This window comes from Ixodes scapularis, unplaced genomic scaffold (assembly GCF_016920785.2).
Source record: "Ixodes scapularis isolate PalLabHiFi unplaced genomic scaffold, ASM1692078v2 PGA_scaffold9__187_contigs__length_104089568, whole genome shotgun sequence".
Lineage (NCBI taxonomy): Eukaryota > Metazoa > Arthropoda > Arachnida > Ixodida > Ixodidae > Ixodes > Ixodes scapularis.
In genome coordinates, this window is record NW_024609884.1 from 58,813,316 (window position 1) to 58,831,246 (window position 17,931).

The 17,931-nt window shown below is 44.6% G+C and overlaps 1 protein-coding gene across 1 annotated transcript in view; it reads left to right on the top strand.

Moving 5' to 3' along the window:
* LOC8051991 (titin) overlaps window positions 1-17,931 on the top strand; it is a 148,906-nt gene that overhangs the window by 27,855 nt on the left and 103,120 nt on the right. Inside the window, 41 exon segments of the mRNA XM_040498619.2 lie at window positions 506-760; window positions 851-994; window positions 1,395-1,467; window positions 1,540-1,865; window positions 1,955-2,209; window positions 2,269-2,412; window positions 2,471-2,728; window positions 2,790-2,933; window positions 2,997-3,254; window positions 3,316-3,459; window positions 3,601-3,852; window positions 3,936-4,079; window positions 4,711-4,898; window positions 4,973-5,039; window positions 5,119-5,301; window positions 5,396-5,617; window positions 6,567-6,710; window positions 6,772-7,026; window positions 8,290-8,433; window positions 8,797-9,054; window positions 9,206-9,349; window positions 11,420-11,668; window positions 11,836-11,979; window positions 12,067-12,164; window positions 12,277-12,451; window positions 12,739-12,882; window positions 13,039-13,305; window positions 13,378-13,583; window positions 14,062-14,158; window positions 14,250-14,393; window positions 14,688-14,772; window positions 14,852-15,027; window positions 15,159-15,302; window positions 15,454-15,625; window positions 15,729-15,826; window positions 15,943-16,086; window positions 16,212-16,413; window positions 16,520-16,587; window positions 16,680-16,823; window positions 17,323-17,492; window positions 17,580-17,679. Coding sequence (XP_040354553.2) covers window positions 506-760; window positions 851-994; window positions 1,395-1,467; window positions 1,540-1,865; window positions 1,955-2,209; window positions 2,269-2,412; window positions 2,471-2,728; window positions 2,790-2,933; window positions 2,997-3,254; window positions 3,316-3,459; window positions 3,601-3,852; window positions 3,936-4,079; window positions 4,711-4,898; window positions 4,973-5,039; window positions 5,119-5,301; window positions 5,396-5,617; window positions 6,567-6,710; window positions 6,772-7,026; window positions 8,290-8,433; window positions 8,797-9,054; window positions 9,206-9,349; window positions 11,420-11,668; window positions 11,836-11,979; window positions 12,067-12,164; window positions 12,277-12,451; window positions 12,739-12,882; window positions 13,039-13,305; window positions 13,378-13,583; window positions 14,062-14,158; window positions 14,250-14,393; window positions 14,688-14,772; window positions 14,852-15,027; window positions 15,159-15,302; window positions 15,454-15,625; window positions 15,729-15,826; window positions 15,943-16,086; window positions 16,212-16,413; window positions 16,520-16,587; window positions 16,680-16,823; window positions 17,323-17,492; window positions 17,580-17,679 — 7,029 coding nt within the window.

Genomic DNA, 17,931 nt, shown 5'->3' on the forward strand with positions numbered 1-17,931 from the left:
GATTTCGCTTGAAACGAACAGGCGAATAAAACACGTTTCGAAATTAGCATGACGAATACATTTTTGTATTGAATTAAATAACCGGTGCTTGATTTTAGAAACCTGATATTTTGTGCCGACATACTGCTAAAACTTAAGCATTTACCGGGATTTCAGTGCCAACGCTGTAACGAATTTATACGTCTGGGAAAAGAGATTTGATATGCAGGAAACTAAACTTGAGCCCATCACTTGAGGCTAAAGAACAGCGTCTTGAAAAGTTTAGATTAGTAATATGTTCATGATACTGGAATAACATCACTCCACTATGCGAAAATAGGGGCCCCGGTTAAGAAATTGAAATACACGTAGCTTACTGCACAAATCAGAAACCTATATCTAAATCATATGCAACGATCTACTTAGAACGACCGGGCCGGATATTCGTAGCTTTGCTAATTTTCGATAGCCCTTTGGGTGAGAGTGGCAGCAACTAACCGACAGGTTCATTTATTATCGTCTTCAGCCAAGTCCCAGTTGATTCTCGAGTCTCAGCATCCAGAAGGACTACAAAAGATACAGCAACTAGAAGACCAATCCCGGTATCGTCGCGACACCTTTGAGGAGACGACTGTGAAGACCAAGCCAAGTTTTACATCCAATATGACGGCCCTGAGCCTCCGCGAGGGACAGAACGCTCACCTTGAGTGCAGGCTGGAGCCCGTGAACGACGCAGATCTCAGGGTGGAATGGTACCGCAACGGCGTGTCGCTGCCCATCGGTATGTCTCACAGCATAGCAGTCATGTAAGATACGAACGGCGCGCTTAGGTCTCTAATGCAAACCTTTGGTTCTTATTTGCTACGCTTAGGTCATAGGTACCGGCCCTTCCACGACTTTGGATATGTGGCACTCAACATTCTGTCTCTGGTACCAGAAGATTCTGGAACATATACCGTGCGAGCCACAAACTCCCTTGGCAAGGCAGAGCTGTCCACAACTGTCCTCGTCGAAGGTAAGACGTGGGTCACGAGTTCTGGTTCTGGCTGCCCATTTGATATTTAGATTGGGAATAATAAAGCGGGACACATGTGTTTCATTAATGTGCACCAACGTTCCGTTCGATTCGTTTTCGCAAGCATGCGAAGCTAGGAAAAAACCACGAGTTCGCGAATTATAGGGCGTGATTGATTTATTTCTGAGCTACTGCAGACGAAGTATTGTGTCATGCAGTGTCTTGTAATCACTGTAATAATTAGTTTCTTTAGAATAAATAACATTACTATTCCTACGTTTTTCTTCACATTTTAGTTCATTGTTTAAAAATGTGCTGCCTTGTCATGAATACATAACATAAATACACGCAATAAAAATAGGAATACGTGGCTCTAAAATAACCTGTTATTGTAACGCAGGAAAATCATCAATCGACACAGACACGCAGCACCCAGAAGGGCTGCAGAAAATTCAAGCACTAGAGGGTCACCGGTATGTATTAATATATATATTTATATAATAAATTCTAAGAATGATTTCTTACGATAACGTATTAACCAACAGACAGGAGAGAGACACAGGGGACCTTGACCAATCGGTAACGACAGCGCCAGTCTTCACCTCAGCTCCCAAGTCTATCGTGGTTGAGGAAGGACAAAAGGCACACCTTGAATGTCGTCTCATACCCGTGGGAGACCCTAAACTCAAGGTTGAGTGGTTCAGGAACGGTCAGCCAGTGCCGGCGGGATCTCGCTTTGTAGAGATGTGCAACTTTGGATTTGTGTCCCTGGATATCTTGGCAACGTACGCCGAGGACTCGGGAACTTATACCTGCAAGGCTACTAACCAACTTGGTGAAGCCGTCGTATCCGCCCAACTCAAGTGTGCTGGTCAGTATTACGCAAAATTATCATAAATATTAAGAAAAACATACACGAACAAAATTCGTGGACTTTAACCCAAATTATATTTTTCTCAGCTCAAAAGTCTCTCATACTCGAGACACAAAACCAAGAAGCCTACGACAAGATTCAACAATTAGAGGCGTACGGACAACAACCCAAGCCTGCCTTTGTAGAAGAGTTGACCACACAGGCGCCTGTATTTACTCAGCCTATGAATAATCTCAATCTCAAGGAAAACCAGAGCGCCCACTTCGAGTGCAAGCTAATTCCAGTTGGAGACCCTAACCTCCGCGTCGAGTGGTTCCACAACGGACTTCCTCTTCAGAAAGGTACGGTTGTCTTAGCCGCATACTCTTCAATATTTTTGTGACCGTCTGACTACTTGCAGCGTCCCGAGTGAATACCATTCACGACTTTGGATTCGTGGCCCTTGACCTGTCGTATGTGAAACCAGAAGATTCTGGAACCTACACCTGCAAGGCAACGAACTCGTTAGGCCAGGCAGTTTGTACGGCAACTCTTAATGTTCAAGGTAAGGTTACGTCACTGCTATTACGAAGCAGTAGGTGATAACAAACGTGTTTATACAGGTTCGAAGTCTCTGGTGCTCGATACACAACACCCAGAAGGTTTGCAGAAGATTCAGCAGCTAGAAGAACTTGGTCGCTACAAGGAAGAAGTCACACACGAGGCTCCTTGCACATCAGCCCCCATGTTCCTTACACCGCTCCAAGGTCCGAACCGACTTTCCGAAGGTCAAAGTGCGCACTTAGAGTGCCGCATCGCACCTTATCCGGACGCCACCATGAAGGTTCAGTGGTTCCACAACGGCGTGGAGCTGCAGACCGGTAAGCTGTTCTCGACCTCGCATTTCCAAGGCGTTTGTTACTCACGTGAGTCATGTTCTAGGTCACCGGTTCCGTACGATCTATGACTTCGGCTTCTGCGCACTGGACATCTTGACTGCAAACGCCGAACACTCCGGAGAGTATGTGGTTCAAGCTACTAACGCACTGGGTACAGCCAGGTCCACAGCCCATATCCACGTCGATGGTAAGAATCTTTTTTGTACATTAGCGGGACGGGAAGCTAATGGGGCTTTGCTTATTCTCACAGCCAAAGGAGGCGTCATCATCGAAAGTCAGCAGCCAGATGCTCTGCCGAAAATCCGTGAGCTAGAAGAATCATGCGGGTATATCCGGCCGGTGCAAGAAGAAACTATAATCAAGGACAAGCCAAACTTTGTGCGGGGTCTCTATAACTTGGATGCTATTCAAGAAGGCCAAAGCGCTCACCTCGAAGCCACTGTAACACCGACGAACGATGCCAATATGAAAATTCAGTGGTTCCACAACGGTGTCGAGATTCCTCTCGGTACGTGCCTCGCCGTTTTCTGAAGTTGCGATCGATCTCACGCATCTGCTTCCTTTTACAGGTCACAGGTTCAAGACTGTCTCTGACTTTGGCTTCGTGGCTTTGGATATTCTATATGCATACCCCGAGGACTCTGGCACGTACATGTGCAAGGCAACAAATAAGCTCGGAGAAGCTGTCACCACGTGTTCCATTCAGGTCTTAGGTACGAACCATAGATTATATGAGAGTCTTTTCCGAAAATATGATTATGACCATGAACACGCTTTGTAGTTTTACTTTTAAGCGTTGACAGTTTCTTTTAAGTGCATGGTGGATATTAACGCGTTTCGTATGATTATTCCAGGAAAGTCTGCTATTGTTACGGACACACTTCACGAAAAGGGACTCGAGAAGATCCGCCAGCTGGAAGAATATCGGGCGCCTGAGAAAGCTGAGCAAGTGATTCAGCTGCAAAGACCAGTGTTCACAGTTCCCCTGAACTCAGTCGATGGCCTTGTGGAAGGGCAGAGCGCACACCTTGAGTGCCGACTTGAGCCAATCAATGACCCTGACCTCAAGGTTCAGTGGTTTTTCAATGGTGTCGAGATCACACCAGGTGCGCTGAATAGTTGGCTTTGAGGGCTGAGAGTATAAAAAGGTTTTATTAGATATTTTAAAACTGTTCTTCCTCTTTTTTAGGGCATCGTTTCCGCACAACGCACGACTTTGGGTATGTGGCACTTGATGCCTTGTATGTGTACGCCGAAGATTCTGGCACGTACATGTGCAAAGCAACCAATAAGCTCGGCGAAGCGGTTACAACATGCAACGTTAGAGCTCAGGGTAAGTTTCTCCAAGTCAGAAATTAAATTTTGAGACTTGCAATTTGGGAGATTGGAGCATGCAATGGAAGTTCAGTCGTTACCTACAAACATGGGAATGTTGAATTATATGCGTTCCACTGGCTCTGTGGACATTTTTATGTATGGATTTCGAAGACGTGAAAACCACTTATGCACTAATAAAATAATTAAGGGCTCACTTCGTCGACTCTAACAACGTTTTTGAAATCTTGGAGTTTATGCAACTTGTATAGCTTGTATTCCTGGGTTCTGAAAAAACTTAGACTCTTGAGTATAGGCTTGTTAGCCTACACGTGTACACGTGCTAAATTTGTTTGCGTGTTTATATGCTGATTGTCTAGATAGACTCATGCCTATACAAATAGGCAAAGGCGATGTTGCAAGATTCACCATTATGTTTAGTTTAGACAACAACCATGTACACATCTGCAAGCTAAGAGTCATCACTTTGATTAGAAGTATGAAAAAAAGGGAAATTAAAAGCATAATAACCGACTAATAGTGGCTAAATTACAAGCGCAAAGAAAACAATCTTAAACATGTAGTCGCGACGTTCAAGGCAGTAGTTTTACGTAATTAATATTATAACTTTTTTTATCTTCTGTTTCCAGCCAAGCAGAAAATCTATTATGACACACATCACCCTGAAGGTCTTGAAAAAATCAGGGAATTAGAAAGCCAGGTCAAATATCAGGCTGTTGAAATTCAAGAGAAGCCAATATCCAAGCCTGTGTTCATAACTGAACTGCGAGGCTCACAAGAACTTTCCGAGGGTGATAACGGTCATTTGGAATGCCGTGTAAGTTTATTTTCGGGGGTGTTCTGGGATTGGTTATTTAAAAATGCAGATGCGCTCAAAGTCTTCTTTCACAGGTGGAACCAGCCCACGATCCCAAACTCAAGATTGAAATCCTGCATAACGGAAGACCGTTGACAGCAGGTAGAGCTAGCGTTCCTCATACTGAAGATTTTTGTCAATAAAACAGCCGACTTAATTCCCATGTTTTGTGGCGTTTCAGCTACTCGAGTGCACATAACAAGCGACTTCGGATACGTGGCAATAGACCTGAGTCACGCCATCCCAGAGGACTCCGGCACTTACACTGTCCGAGCAACCAACGATCTCGGAACTGCTGAGACAACCGCTACCCTTCGTGTCCTGCCTAAATCAGGAATCATTTCCGATACGCAGCACCCAGAAGGCAAGTTGAATAACGTGGCACACTGCTTATTTACAAAACGATTAAGGTACGCGGTGCACCTCAAATTAATATGTTGGTTTGCTGACTTCAACAGGCCTTGCCAAGATCCGACAGATGGAAGATGAAGCTCGGTTTAAGCCCGAGGTTATCCAGGAACCAGTTACCTTCCAGAGGCCAGTCTTTACAGTTCCCCTGAACAACCTTGATAACCTTGTTGAGGACCAGCGAAATGTTCATCTCGAGTGCAGACTCATTCCTGTGGGTGATCCGACCCTAAAGGTGGAGTGGTTCTTCAATGATACTCCGCTGATGGAAGGTAAGGCTCCACCATGATTGCGCGTCGTGCACGCTTATCTATCGGGCATTTCTAGGCCTTTCACATTTCGTGGCACCATAAGACAGAGCGTAGCCAACGCAACTAGCCGTTTGGGCCAATCTAACAACGCAACAAAAATTTAAAAAAAGTCATGGCGTTTGATGTCTTTGTGCGTTTGATATCACCGGTTAAATTGATCGAACGATATGAATGCGTCGGTGTTTGTATGTCTTCCATAGTCTCTGACAGGGTGTGACTTATGCTGCGCTTCTTGCTCTGTGATTCGTTCTTCGGCATCTTGAATGGTTGGCTGGCGAGCGATACTAAAATGCTCGGGACTGGGCCACGCTCTCTGATTCTTAAGTTGACAGTGACTACATGCTGGAAGAAGAAAGAGGTGTCTGAACGGGCGCACCCTTGCCATGGAACAAGTGTGGCGAAGGTTCCCTCGCATTTCTGACAGACACCGTGAGATGGCGTAACACGTCTGGGGGAGTAGGAGGCCGATGGAAGTCACTTGAGGAACACCGTACTTAATTGCGCACACGTTTACAAGCCCCTATGCGCCGCGCGGCGTACGCAGCCTTGTACGAAGGAGTATAATCTGACAGCGCCCCTGACGGGAGATGGGCTCAGCATGAGTAAATTTTGCCAACTTGACTGGTCTTGTTCAGACACCTCTATCTACGTCCACCGTTGCTGCGTTCTGACCTATACTTAAATAAAGCGCGATGGGTGGTACATAGTCGGATTATAAGATAGTGATGGCCGAGCCTTTGTGGTCTTCGCAAGGGTCTAGTGGCCAATTCTCTAACTGTTTTTTATAGAAGGACTGTGGAAATTTCCTTGTGACATGGGTATCGGGCACAACTTGGCTAAGATTTGCTCATATAAAAAGTTAAAATTTATCTCCGATTCGTTTGCTCACCGACTTGGCACGTGGTTGCAGGAACCCGGTTCCACCCTGTTCACGATTTCGGCTACGTTGCTCTGGATATGGACTACGTGCGACCCGAGGATACCGGTGTCTACACATGCAGGGCGACCAATTCCTTGGGTCAAGCTGTTACAACCTGCATGCTCAAAATAAGACGTAAGTGTTCGATAGATTAATCTCTGGAATCGTAGCTCTTATACGAACTTTCTCCTTTTAGCAAAGGCCTCCATCCTGCGGGACTCCCTGCAGCCGCAAGGCTACGAAAAGATTCGCCAAATGGAGGACTTGAAGGGCCAGAAAGCCCCAGAGAAACCCGATACTGTTTACGAAAAGCCTGTCTTTACGAGTCACCTGGTGGGTCCCGGAGAAATTAATGAAGGTCAGCCAGCACGATTGGAGTGCCGTTGTGTCCCCGTTGGAGACCCCGATCTCAAGTTCCACTGGTACGTCAACGGTGTGGAGCTTCCCAAAGGTGCGTATTCCGTTTGAATCTCCGGATATCTGCATTTGAAAGCGTCTTGTGTGCTTTTTTTTTTATTTGGATGCTTAGTTAGATAACACTGTGTTTAACGGACGCTGTAAAAAAGTATTCCATTAAGAAAGCAGATAAACACAGCAATGAGGGAAAATACCGCTCGACGAAAAATTGCTTCTAGTTTTGCAAAACAAATTTTTTTAAAACAAGAAGTACTTCAGGTGTTGAAGACCTATTTCGCTCTTCTGCATAACTTGACGTTCTTTTTGAAAGCGCTTTTAACAATAACTTTTTATTTTTATTAAAGTGATTTTACGGTGATATCCAGGAGCAAGATTTCGGGCTTGCCACATAGGAGGAGCTACATATAGTAATATGTGATATTTATTTTATTAAGAAATGCAACAATATGTGTGAAATTATATATGAGTATCAATACAAAACTCTACGCCAAATTTCTCAAGTATTCATGGCTGACCGTTGCGTGACGTCACATAGTGCAAGCTATCGCTAGGTTCGCGGGCGTTGTCTTTATCCTGTTTGCGATCAACCTGCTCGATGGTGCGTGCAAAGAACATCGTCGAAGAACAGAGTTTGCCTCAGTACCGTAGATAATCTTCATTAGAACAAAGTTATTTCACTCAGACAGCAGTCGTAATAAGACTCGGCGTCAAGAGCGCTTCGTCAGAATCGGATCGCATGAAATTAGTCATCTCGCTGCAGAGAGCTACCTTGGGATATCGCAAGCGGAAAGGAAAAAAATATCAACTGTGGGAGGAGTAAATACACCGCTTAATCGGCTAAATTAGCGCTTTAAACAGATGAACGAGAAGCTGGAGTAAAGCAGTCGAGAGCTCTCTTGGTGCTTTTGGTGTAAATTTGCATCAGAGCTTCCCCCGTTGCCAACAAAAGCGCCGTTTGTTTTGCCGGAGCAATCTAAGCAGTGGAGATTTTTTAAAGCGCATTTAGTTGTATGGAGGAAGATAAAAAAATATTCGGATACTGTGCGAAAGATATTCCTGAAGGCAACGGCAATATAATTTAATTGTTTTCTGGAAGACATTTTACCAGACAATTTCGCCGCCCCGAACAACGCTAGCATTCGCGCCCGAGACCACTGTCCGTCTGAAGGACCTCAAGGTTCGAAATACCAACATTCAAAGATCTATATTTTTTATTTTATTTTTATTATATTGCGTGCAGCAGAGACAGAGACAACGTACATAAAATAATGATGACTACGTTTGCTAAACCTTCTAGGTTCAAGACTGCTTGCGAATCAAGACTTTGGATTCGTGACACTAGACATCGTGTCCGGAATTGCGGAGGACTCTGGTGTCTACATGTGCAAGGCTGTCAACAAAGCGGGAGAGGCTGTCACTTCTACGTCGCTCCGGGTGAAAGGTATCATTTTAAAGTCCAACCTTTAAGGAATTAAACTTTTAGAAAAAGAACCACCCTGACAAGCTTTACGCGACTTACAAGTGAAACACATATAATTTATGGTGCCGACAATATGCTCCGGAGTACTCACTAGCTGTACCCCTTACTTCCAAGCCATTAAGATTGCCATCTTAACTTCGCCTTGTCATAATGGTGCCCGACGTTGAATAAACCTTCAAATTATAGAGAACTAACATTTTTCAAATTCATTAACTGAAGCCTAAGTTTGTGTTGATATTTTATTGTTTATAGATCCAGTGTATTTCTCACACTTCACACATTTCAGTGAGAGTGAAAGTTTGTTTTGCCTATTCTAATCCGCAGGTCGAGCCGGGGTCCTTCTGGATTCACATCATCCAGAGGCTTACAAACAGACACAGAAGTTTGAGTATGACTCCAGCCGCATTCCAGAAACCTGGAGTCAGGAAAAACCCAAAGTTCATCCAGTGTTTGTGCAGCATCTTAACAACATCGAAGGTGCTGTGGAAGGTCACTACATCCGAATCGAGGGCAGGATTGAGCCTACCAACGATGAGAAGCTGAAGGTCACGTGGTTTAAGAATGGAAAGACCCTGGTTATGGGTAAGTTCTTTTCTAAAATCAAGTCACCTTATTCATCGTCTGCTTTCTGTGTAATTCTAGGCTTCGTTGCTGTTCTAAAAGAAATTAATAGCACGACATCCGAACGTGCAAACTTTTGGCGTATCTCATGAGATGGCTTTACTTCGTTCAGGTACCAGAATCAAGCCAACATACGACTTTGGTTTGGTTTCGCTGGACATTTCGAGCGCCAGGCCAGATGATTCTGGCATCTACACCTGCAAGGCAACCAACGAAGTTGGCGAAGCCATCTCGACATGCACCATCAAAGTCGAAGGTAAAAAAAATAGAGTGTAATTGAGAAAGTTATGGCGCGCTTTTTTATGATATAGTGATAATTTGAGTTGCACCTTTCCGTAATTTTCTAGCGTCACAGTTGAAAAACAAATTGTTGACCAATTGAGTGCCAGTCCCAAGCTGTGGTGATTTATAAAGTGTGGCACATAATAGTCGCCTCAGACAATACGTGCGGACGTGATTGCGTATAATGTGCGCGAGTGTGTGGGGAGACATGAAAGGGGGGGGGGGGGGGGGTGCAAAATATGCGAACGCCCGGCATACAAAAGTTGTTAGAATCTTTCTCTTTTCTATACAATTTATAACCGAACTCGGTACACAAAAGTCAGTGCGGAGAGCAAGTCGTCTGCTTCTTGCGCAGGAGTTGCGGTGACGTCACAACGACGCCGAGCTCTGATTGGCTTTGATTGAAAGGATAGTGGGTAGCCCTCAAATGCTAATGCCTTGACGTCTACCCACTATTTTTTTCAATCAGCCAATAAGAGCTCGGCGTTGTTTTGACGTCACCGCAACTCCTGCACAAAAGGCAGACGACTTGCTCTCCGCACAGAACGCTAAAAAAAAAAAAAAATCGGTTGAAAAGCTTGATGTGATTAAAAAAGGGGATACATTTTTTTCGGACATTTATAGTTAGTCTTTATAGAAATCCCGTGGAAAGTGGTTAAATATTTTTTTGCGAGGGAAAGTTCCGTTCTAAAGCAAGAACTTCGAGCTGGCTGGCGCTTGCCGCCTCCGCTGCTCTGTCAGCGTAAGAATGAAATTACCGAACAGTTCGGTTCTGTTCGCCTCTTTCACGCATCCTGGCAGGGTGTTCCTATAGACGTTTCTTCTGTTTACAAAAATCACAGTCCGCACGTGCTAAATCACAGTCCAGTCACCACTCGCACGCAATTGCAGCCAGCCAAAAAGTGCGCGTGCATGATAGCACGCAAACACAGCAATCAACACGGCCTCATTAGCTTTTATGGAAAGGTGTATAGTCAAATCAGATAGAATCAAATAGTTTATTTTCCCTTTCAACAAAAATGAGGGGAGGCTGAAGAAAAAAGCTGATAAATCCGCTTGACATGGTCCTCCGCCACCCTACAGAAGCAGACGGCGATTCACTTCGAGTCACTTGATAAAATTCACGCTTTACCTTTCTTACAAGCACCGCCAACCATTGTACTAGCGCGCAAGACAAGTGCCACTAGAGAGTACTGCGCCGCTCTTCGCTTCCAATGGCTTCTCTTTTCAATGCTTCTCCGCCAATCGCTGCTAAGGGCATTTGACGCTACTTGCAAAACGAACAAAAACAAATCAAGGGGCTTTAATGGCCACTAAGAGGAAAAGAATGGCAGACATATCCTTCAGTTGTCCCGGCTCCGGTGCGAGCTTTCTACCTTCGATTACACCTCGGTGTCTTGTGTGCTTCCAGCGCGCAACCATAGTACGACGGAAAGCAATGAGCGAGTGCACGAGGCCGGGCCTCCGAAAGAGATGCCCTGCCATTCTCACTCTGCCAGTAAATAGAGTGCTTATGGTTTTACGTGGCGCTCGATTGCGGGAAGCCCTGAGCGAGCGCTACATCACGCTTGGCTCACCTCATGAGAAAGTAGCTCTTTTAAATTTCCTTAAGAAATTGCCACATGATTCCGTAAAGGCTGGTTAACAGAGCCCCGTATCCTAACGTTTCGTTACGTTACGTAAGCTTACATGTGCTTACGCCAGAAGTCACCGGGCAATTTTCGCTTTATGTTAAGCGTGGCTACCAGTTCAAAGATAGCTTGGCACGGGACATTCGATACACGAATGTTTAGGTGACTTAATACGTAACGTGATAAAACGTAAGAAAACGGTGCTGTCTGAACCGCAGCACAATAAAATGAACTCTTAAATCTGCTTCAACCCCACACAGACACAGACTGCAACAAGAACAAGGATATTTTTAGCAATAAAAATATATTTTATTTGTTTTTATTTAGGCATGGTCATACCAAGAATGCATAAGTAAAGAGGAAGAAAACAGCCGAATTTGGTCACGATGTCATGTTCAATGTATATATTTCAGGTCGGGAAAATATTATTCTCACTTCGCAACATCCTGATGCCCTTCCTAAACTACGACAACTGGAGGAATATGTGCGACCAGACACGTCAGTGCCAGAGCCAGACTACGAAGGGCCAGTGTTTGTCACCCATCTCAACAACTTGGAAATACGTGAAGGAGCGCCAGCCCATCTTGAGTGTCGCGTTGAGCCCTCTAAGGACCCAACACTTAAGGTCGAGTTCCTCAAGAACAACAAGCCATTACCAGCCGGTGAGTGCTGTCTTGTCTTCTTCTTGGTGCCCTACACAGGAGGCAGGGGCGAAGGGATTTTGGGTTCCACGTTCTTGCCTCCTCGATTTCGTCCCCAATCCTGAGCCTACAATTAGTCTCACACATGCTCCAAGGATATCTTGATAGCTGATGTGGTTTTGTTTTAGGAACCAAGTACAATGTCAACAATGACTTCGGATTTGTCACGCTGGACATCGGGCACACCTTCCCAGACGACTCTGGCATCTACACCTGTCGGGCACGCAACGCAAAAGGCGAAGCAGTTACCACGGGCTCTGTCAAAGTTCAAGGTTCGGGTTCTAGCATTTAATAAGTTATCGAAATATGTCAGCAGCTGCAGACAATGGCAGATTTGCAATGGTGTAACATATTTTCAGGGAAAAGCGGGGTGCTTTTGGACACCCTTCATCCAATGGGCCAGCAGGGACTCTCTAAAGTCCAAGAGCTGGAAACGGCTTACATGTCAAGATATGAGGTAAGCCTACTTCGATTATGTTGTTGCAAGCTTTAGGAATTACTAGCGCATAACGACGAAAGAGTGTCCTGAACAGTTCAGTTTCAAAAGGTGTCAATTTTTGTCTTTATAGCCACCTTCTGAAGAAGCCGAGAAGGTCTTCCCCCGTCCCGTGTTCGTGGTTCCTCTTGAGCCTAACTTCTCCGTGCAAGAAGGCAGTCCTCTAGCTCTCGAGTGCAAAGTGGAGCCTGCAGCGGACCCCAAACTCAAGGTTGAATGGTTCCTCAATGGCAAGCCACTGGCTCCCGGTGTGTGGTTACATCTTCCTCGTCCTTTTTATAAGATTTCCAAAACATTCAGCCACAGAACATACACTCCCGAAAGAACGCTTGCTACCAAAAACTGCAGATCCCAGTTTCTTGAAAGATATCATGTCGAGATAAAAAATAACAACGCATAAACTATCCCCCCTAAATTTCTTCACTTCGACGTTCATTCGGGACTCTTCGTGTATTTTTATATTTGAAAACACATTATCTCGAAGCAAGCGTCTTTTTACCATGCTATTCATGCCTGTATGTTTACATTTGTCCAGGATCAAGGTACACCGTGAGCCACGATTTCGGCTTTGTCGTGCTGGCTTTGACCGATTTCTGGGGAAGAGACGCTGGGGTGTATACTTGTCGAGCGAGCAACGACGCTGGAGAAGCCTTCACCACCACGACTATCACGTGTCTTAGTAAGTCTGCGTTGAGCTATTCGTGATCTTTAAGAAAACATGTCCATGATGCTTAAGTGATAGCCTAAATACAAATTCAACTCTGAAAGTATAAATCTGTATCGCAACACTGCGCATTGGCTGCGCTTCTACTGAGCGCCTCTATATGCTCTTCAGGCAAAAGGGGTGTCCAGGAAGACACCCTACATCCGGAGGGTCGCAAGGGCCTGGAGTCAATCCAGAATCTGGAAGACTCCCTCACGAGGGCTCCTGAAGTTCCTCAAGAAGACACTACCGGCCAGCCGCCGGTGTTCACGTCACAATTTGTCAACCTAAAGGACCTCAACGAAGGTGATATCGCTCACTTCGAGGCAACGTTGACGCCGGTCGGAGATCAGACGATGCAAGTGGAGTGGTTCTTCAGGGGAAAACCCCTCAAGGCTGGTGAGAAATCGTTCGCATTCCGGTACTTATGCTATTGAGCATCCGTAATTAATAAAGGAGCTGTGGTTTCAGGACATCGCATCAGGACGGTACATGCCTTCGGGATGGTAGTGCTCGAGATCCTAGGTGCCGTTGTGGAAGACTCTGGGCGATACACGTGTCGGGCCACCAACAAATGGGGCAAGGCCGAGGTGACAGTTGACTTGGAATGCACTGACAAGACCAAGGGCCAGCGACCACAGTTCACGACACAGCTGCAGAACCTGGTCGGGTTAAAGGTAATAAAATATAACATTAGTTTTGACACAGAGGAATGCATTGTTTGCAAACGAAGTTAACTGTCAGGCACACACAAATGAGAAAAAAAACTTTATAGCTTGTTCGTGTAGGATGTAAACGTGTTAGCTTTTACGTGCAGCGTTTTTGGTTAAGATTTTTTGTTAATGCGAGGGTTCCAAAATTCTGGTTATTAGAAAAATAGAAAAATTAAAATATCGAACTGGCAACAAAAGCATAATTTAAAAGCCCCCATAATACAAGTTTTGTTTTGTAAGTTTCGTGTTTACAATTTTTTGTGTTGTTTTGGGGGTGCCGTTGCTCACGTTGGGGGAGGCATAAATCTATTCTTGCACATCTGCAAAACTGAATAAATAAATAAATAAATACATAAATAATAAATGAGCAGAATATTTCAAAACCAACAATCTGCACATAATACCTGATACATCTTCACTGTTTTTCAATGGCTGCTTGTAGGAAGGAAACAGTGCTCATATGGAGTGCCATCTAATTCCCGTCGGAGACCCTGACATGAAAGTAGAATGGTACAGGAACTCCCAACCACTTCGGGATAGTAAGCATAATTCTTAGTACTGAATTTATGCTCAAATTCATTTCTGTGTACATTTGTGGTGACAAAACACCTCTTCATTATTTTGTTTTAGGTTCACGCATCAAAACGCTCAGCGACTTTGGTTATGTTGTGATGGACATCTCCTTCGTGCACGCCGAAGATTCCGGTGATTACGTATGTGTGGCAACCAACAAGTATGGCTCTGACGCCACGAAGTGTACCATCCAATGCGAGGGTAAGTGACACTTTAGCACCCTAAGACAAGTGTAAAGAGGCTGTTATGCGTTGCGAGGTGTACCAGCCTTTCGAAAGGTTTCAGGGATTGCATAACTTTTGCCGCAGTTGTTTTGAAACAGACGTCGCAAACTACAAGCCATTTAAAAGCGTGAAAGGTGGAGGGGGATAGGGGGTAAATCGGTTTCTGGGGAGGAGCAGATATGATCATAGGACTGCAGGTGGCCTGGTTTTGCTCCAAAACGTGCGATTTGTATTCTAATATTGTTCAACTAAAATATTTCTTAATTTTTAGGCACAGGAAAGATCTTCAGGGAGTCACTGCAACCCCAATCGCTTGACAAAATTGCAGAACTTGAAGGCCACGCTGCTCAAACCAGGTGAGAAAAAGCGAAGAGGGACAGCCTATTTCAAATCGAATATGCCTTGAATGTTTATGCGTGGTTTACTATTTTGAAGGACTCACACTGTGATGGAGGCAACGCGGCTGCAGCCACCAAAGTTCGTGACGCAACTGAACAGTATCACCAATCTGTCAGAAGGACAGAGTGCCCACTTCGAGTGCCAATTGGTGCCCGTGAATGATCCCGACTTGACAGTGGAATGGTATTTCAACGGACAACTTCTGCGGTCAGGTAAAAATAAAATTGGCTATTATAAGTTATCATCTTCTAGGTATCAGTCTCGTTCTCAACTCCGCTGCTGCATCGAGAGAATTACGTATGTCCTGCGATTAAGTTCGTGTTCTGGTGCTACTTGTATTCAGGTCATCGGTTCCGCACGTTCCATGATTTCGGCATTGTCATCCTGGACATTCTTTACTGCTATGGAGAAGACTCTGGCGAATGGGTCTGTAAGGCAACAAACAAGCTCGGGTCCGACGTCACGCGAGCCACGATTGCATGCAAATGTGAGTAGGCTATAACTACCTAATACACTCTGTTAGAAACATTTACACCATACGTTTTTTTTTACATTCGCTTCAATGTTTTCCCTTCTACTTGCACATGATTCAATGACACCTAAAATGTATGTCTCTTTTATTTCTTTTTATTGAACAGCCAAGAGCTCTTTGATTTTGACACCTCAACTACCACCGGAAATGGCATCCGGGACACAGAGCATCATCGCTCTGGAAGAAAGCCTCTACAGAACATCCGCAGCCATGGAGCCTGAGGTTCACGCTGAAGCTCCTCGCTTCACAGTTCCTCTCAGTAACGTTGACGATCTGAGGTGAATTTCAGTTTTGAAACTACAGATACATACCCAGGCATGCAGATTTATGTATAAAACATGGTGTCATGTCGTTTTAAACGTTTACTTCTGCTCTCAACAGAGAAGGCGATAATGCTCACCTGGAGGCACGACTGACGCCAACAGATGATCCTGACTTGACTGTGGAATGGTTCAAAAACAACATGCCACTTATGTCAGGTCTGTTCAAAGTTCTTTAGCATATGCGCCACGACCTAGGTTTGGGCCATGCGGAACAAGGCAACAATTTGTTGTTAGGAATGCTAGCCTTAATCATATACTTTTATTTTTTAAAGGAACAAGGATACGGACCATCAACGATTTCGGATTTGTGGTGTTGGAGATGAGTCCTGTATACCCTGAGGATTCTGGAGTATACTCCTGCCGCGCAAGGAACCGATTTGGAGAGGCTGTCACAACGTGCACCCTGAAATGCCAAGGCAAATTTTATTAGGACTATCTAGTTGTCCTAGATATAATGTACAAGCTAATGTTGTAAAACTCATCGGTTGGAGCTTCGAAACTAAAATATGGCTCTGATCGCTTTTTCTTCTCGTTTTCTCAGGAAAACGCAGTATCATTTTGGAAACTCAACTGCCTGAATCAATGACAACTGGTATTGAAAAGCTCGCCAAGTTCGAGGAGGTTTCTTCAGCCAGAATTGGGGAGACCTGGAGTGACAAAGAAATCTCTCAGCCACCCAAATTCGTGACCACACCCACAGATCTCACACTAGGAGAAAACTCTCTTGCTCATTTTGAGTGCAGGTAGGTGACGTCACCAGAAAGCGGCCCCATTTTAACAACAGCCGTTAGGTCGAAGATACCATGTAACACTTCGCGAAGTAATTAATTTTAATTTTGTTTCTTGTAGATTGACCCCTGTTGGAGACCCAACTCTAAGAGTTGACTGGTATCATAACGGCCGACCTCTTGTCACTGGTAATTATTCATTTTAGCATGAAATTTCATTAAGTTATTATCATTAAACATAACAAAAAATTGAGCCTCTGATTGACTTCTTTCTTCCAAAGGCTCCCGAGTGAAGACGATCAGCGATTTTGGCTACGTGATACTTGAGGTTGCCGGTGTCTACCCACGTGACTCCGGTGTTTACACCTGCAGAGCTGTAAACAAGGCTGGAGAAGCTTCGGTGTCCTGCAAGCTGGACGTGAAAGGTATCTTGAGCGGTTTATTGGCACATGCGTAATCTTAACATCATTGGGTTGCCATGTATCTGCCGCAATCCCTCAACTACTTGTCGGCACCAATGACTTCACGTTTCTGAATAGTTAAGGAATTATTGATACACCATCTGTATACTTATAGAGCGATTCTTAGATGCAAGGTACTTCTAATAATGTTGATAACAACGCGATTTGAGGATTTTCAGATCGCTCAGAACGGGAATGTTTAGTGCACTATCCTCATTTATTCTTTAATTTCCCTTTCAACAAACAGTACTAGAAGTGTGTATGATTGTGATCTGTGCATCTAGAGATTTTTTTTAAATTATACTTTTATGAAGGGCGCATTGTTGAGGGCAGTGTAATATTGAAATACGATTACCTAGGCATGCCACCGTAAGAGTTTTCTACTGGTTTTAAATCAACTTCGGATTGTGTTCGCCCTTTGAGCCATGGAGCTAATATAGGCATGTTTAATTGTACCATGCAGGAAAGCACTCAATCGTCATGGAGCCGCAGCTGCCGCACGAATTTCGATCCGGTTATGAAAGTATTCAGAAGCTGGAGGAATCGATGTATAGGACGGAGGATAAAATCTTCGACGATGACAAGAAGGAGCCGCCAAAGTTCCTGACACAGATCCAGTCCCTCCTTGACAAGGTGACTGAATTGAGAGATTATTACGTGCGACAAGTCTTGTGCGCGATATTTCCTAAGGAATGCTAATACCTGGATCACCATCTGTAGGTGGAAGGCGACAGCGCTCACTTTGAATGCAAACTTGTCCCAGTCGGAGATCCCAACATGAAAGTGGAATGGTTCCTCAACGGCCGCCCTCTGGTCACAGGTGTGTTGCGCATTACTTTTGTGTCATCTGAAACACTTTTACTGACATATTTTTAAACAAAACGTGCTTCTGTTTGATGTACACTTTATCGAGATTCAAAGTAGTTTACTTAGGTTAACCCGGTTTTTTCGCTGCACTGAATAGTAGAACAATTACTTTCGCTAATCCAAAATCGTATTAACGAAAAGAAGTTGACTGGAGAGGGTATTTTGTTAGTCGACTAGTGGTATGTGTGGACGACTGTTATCGTCA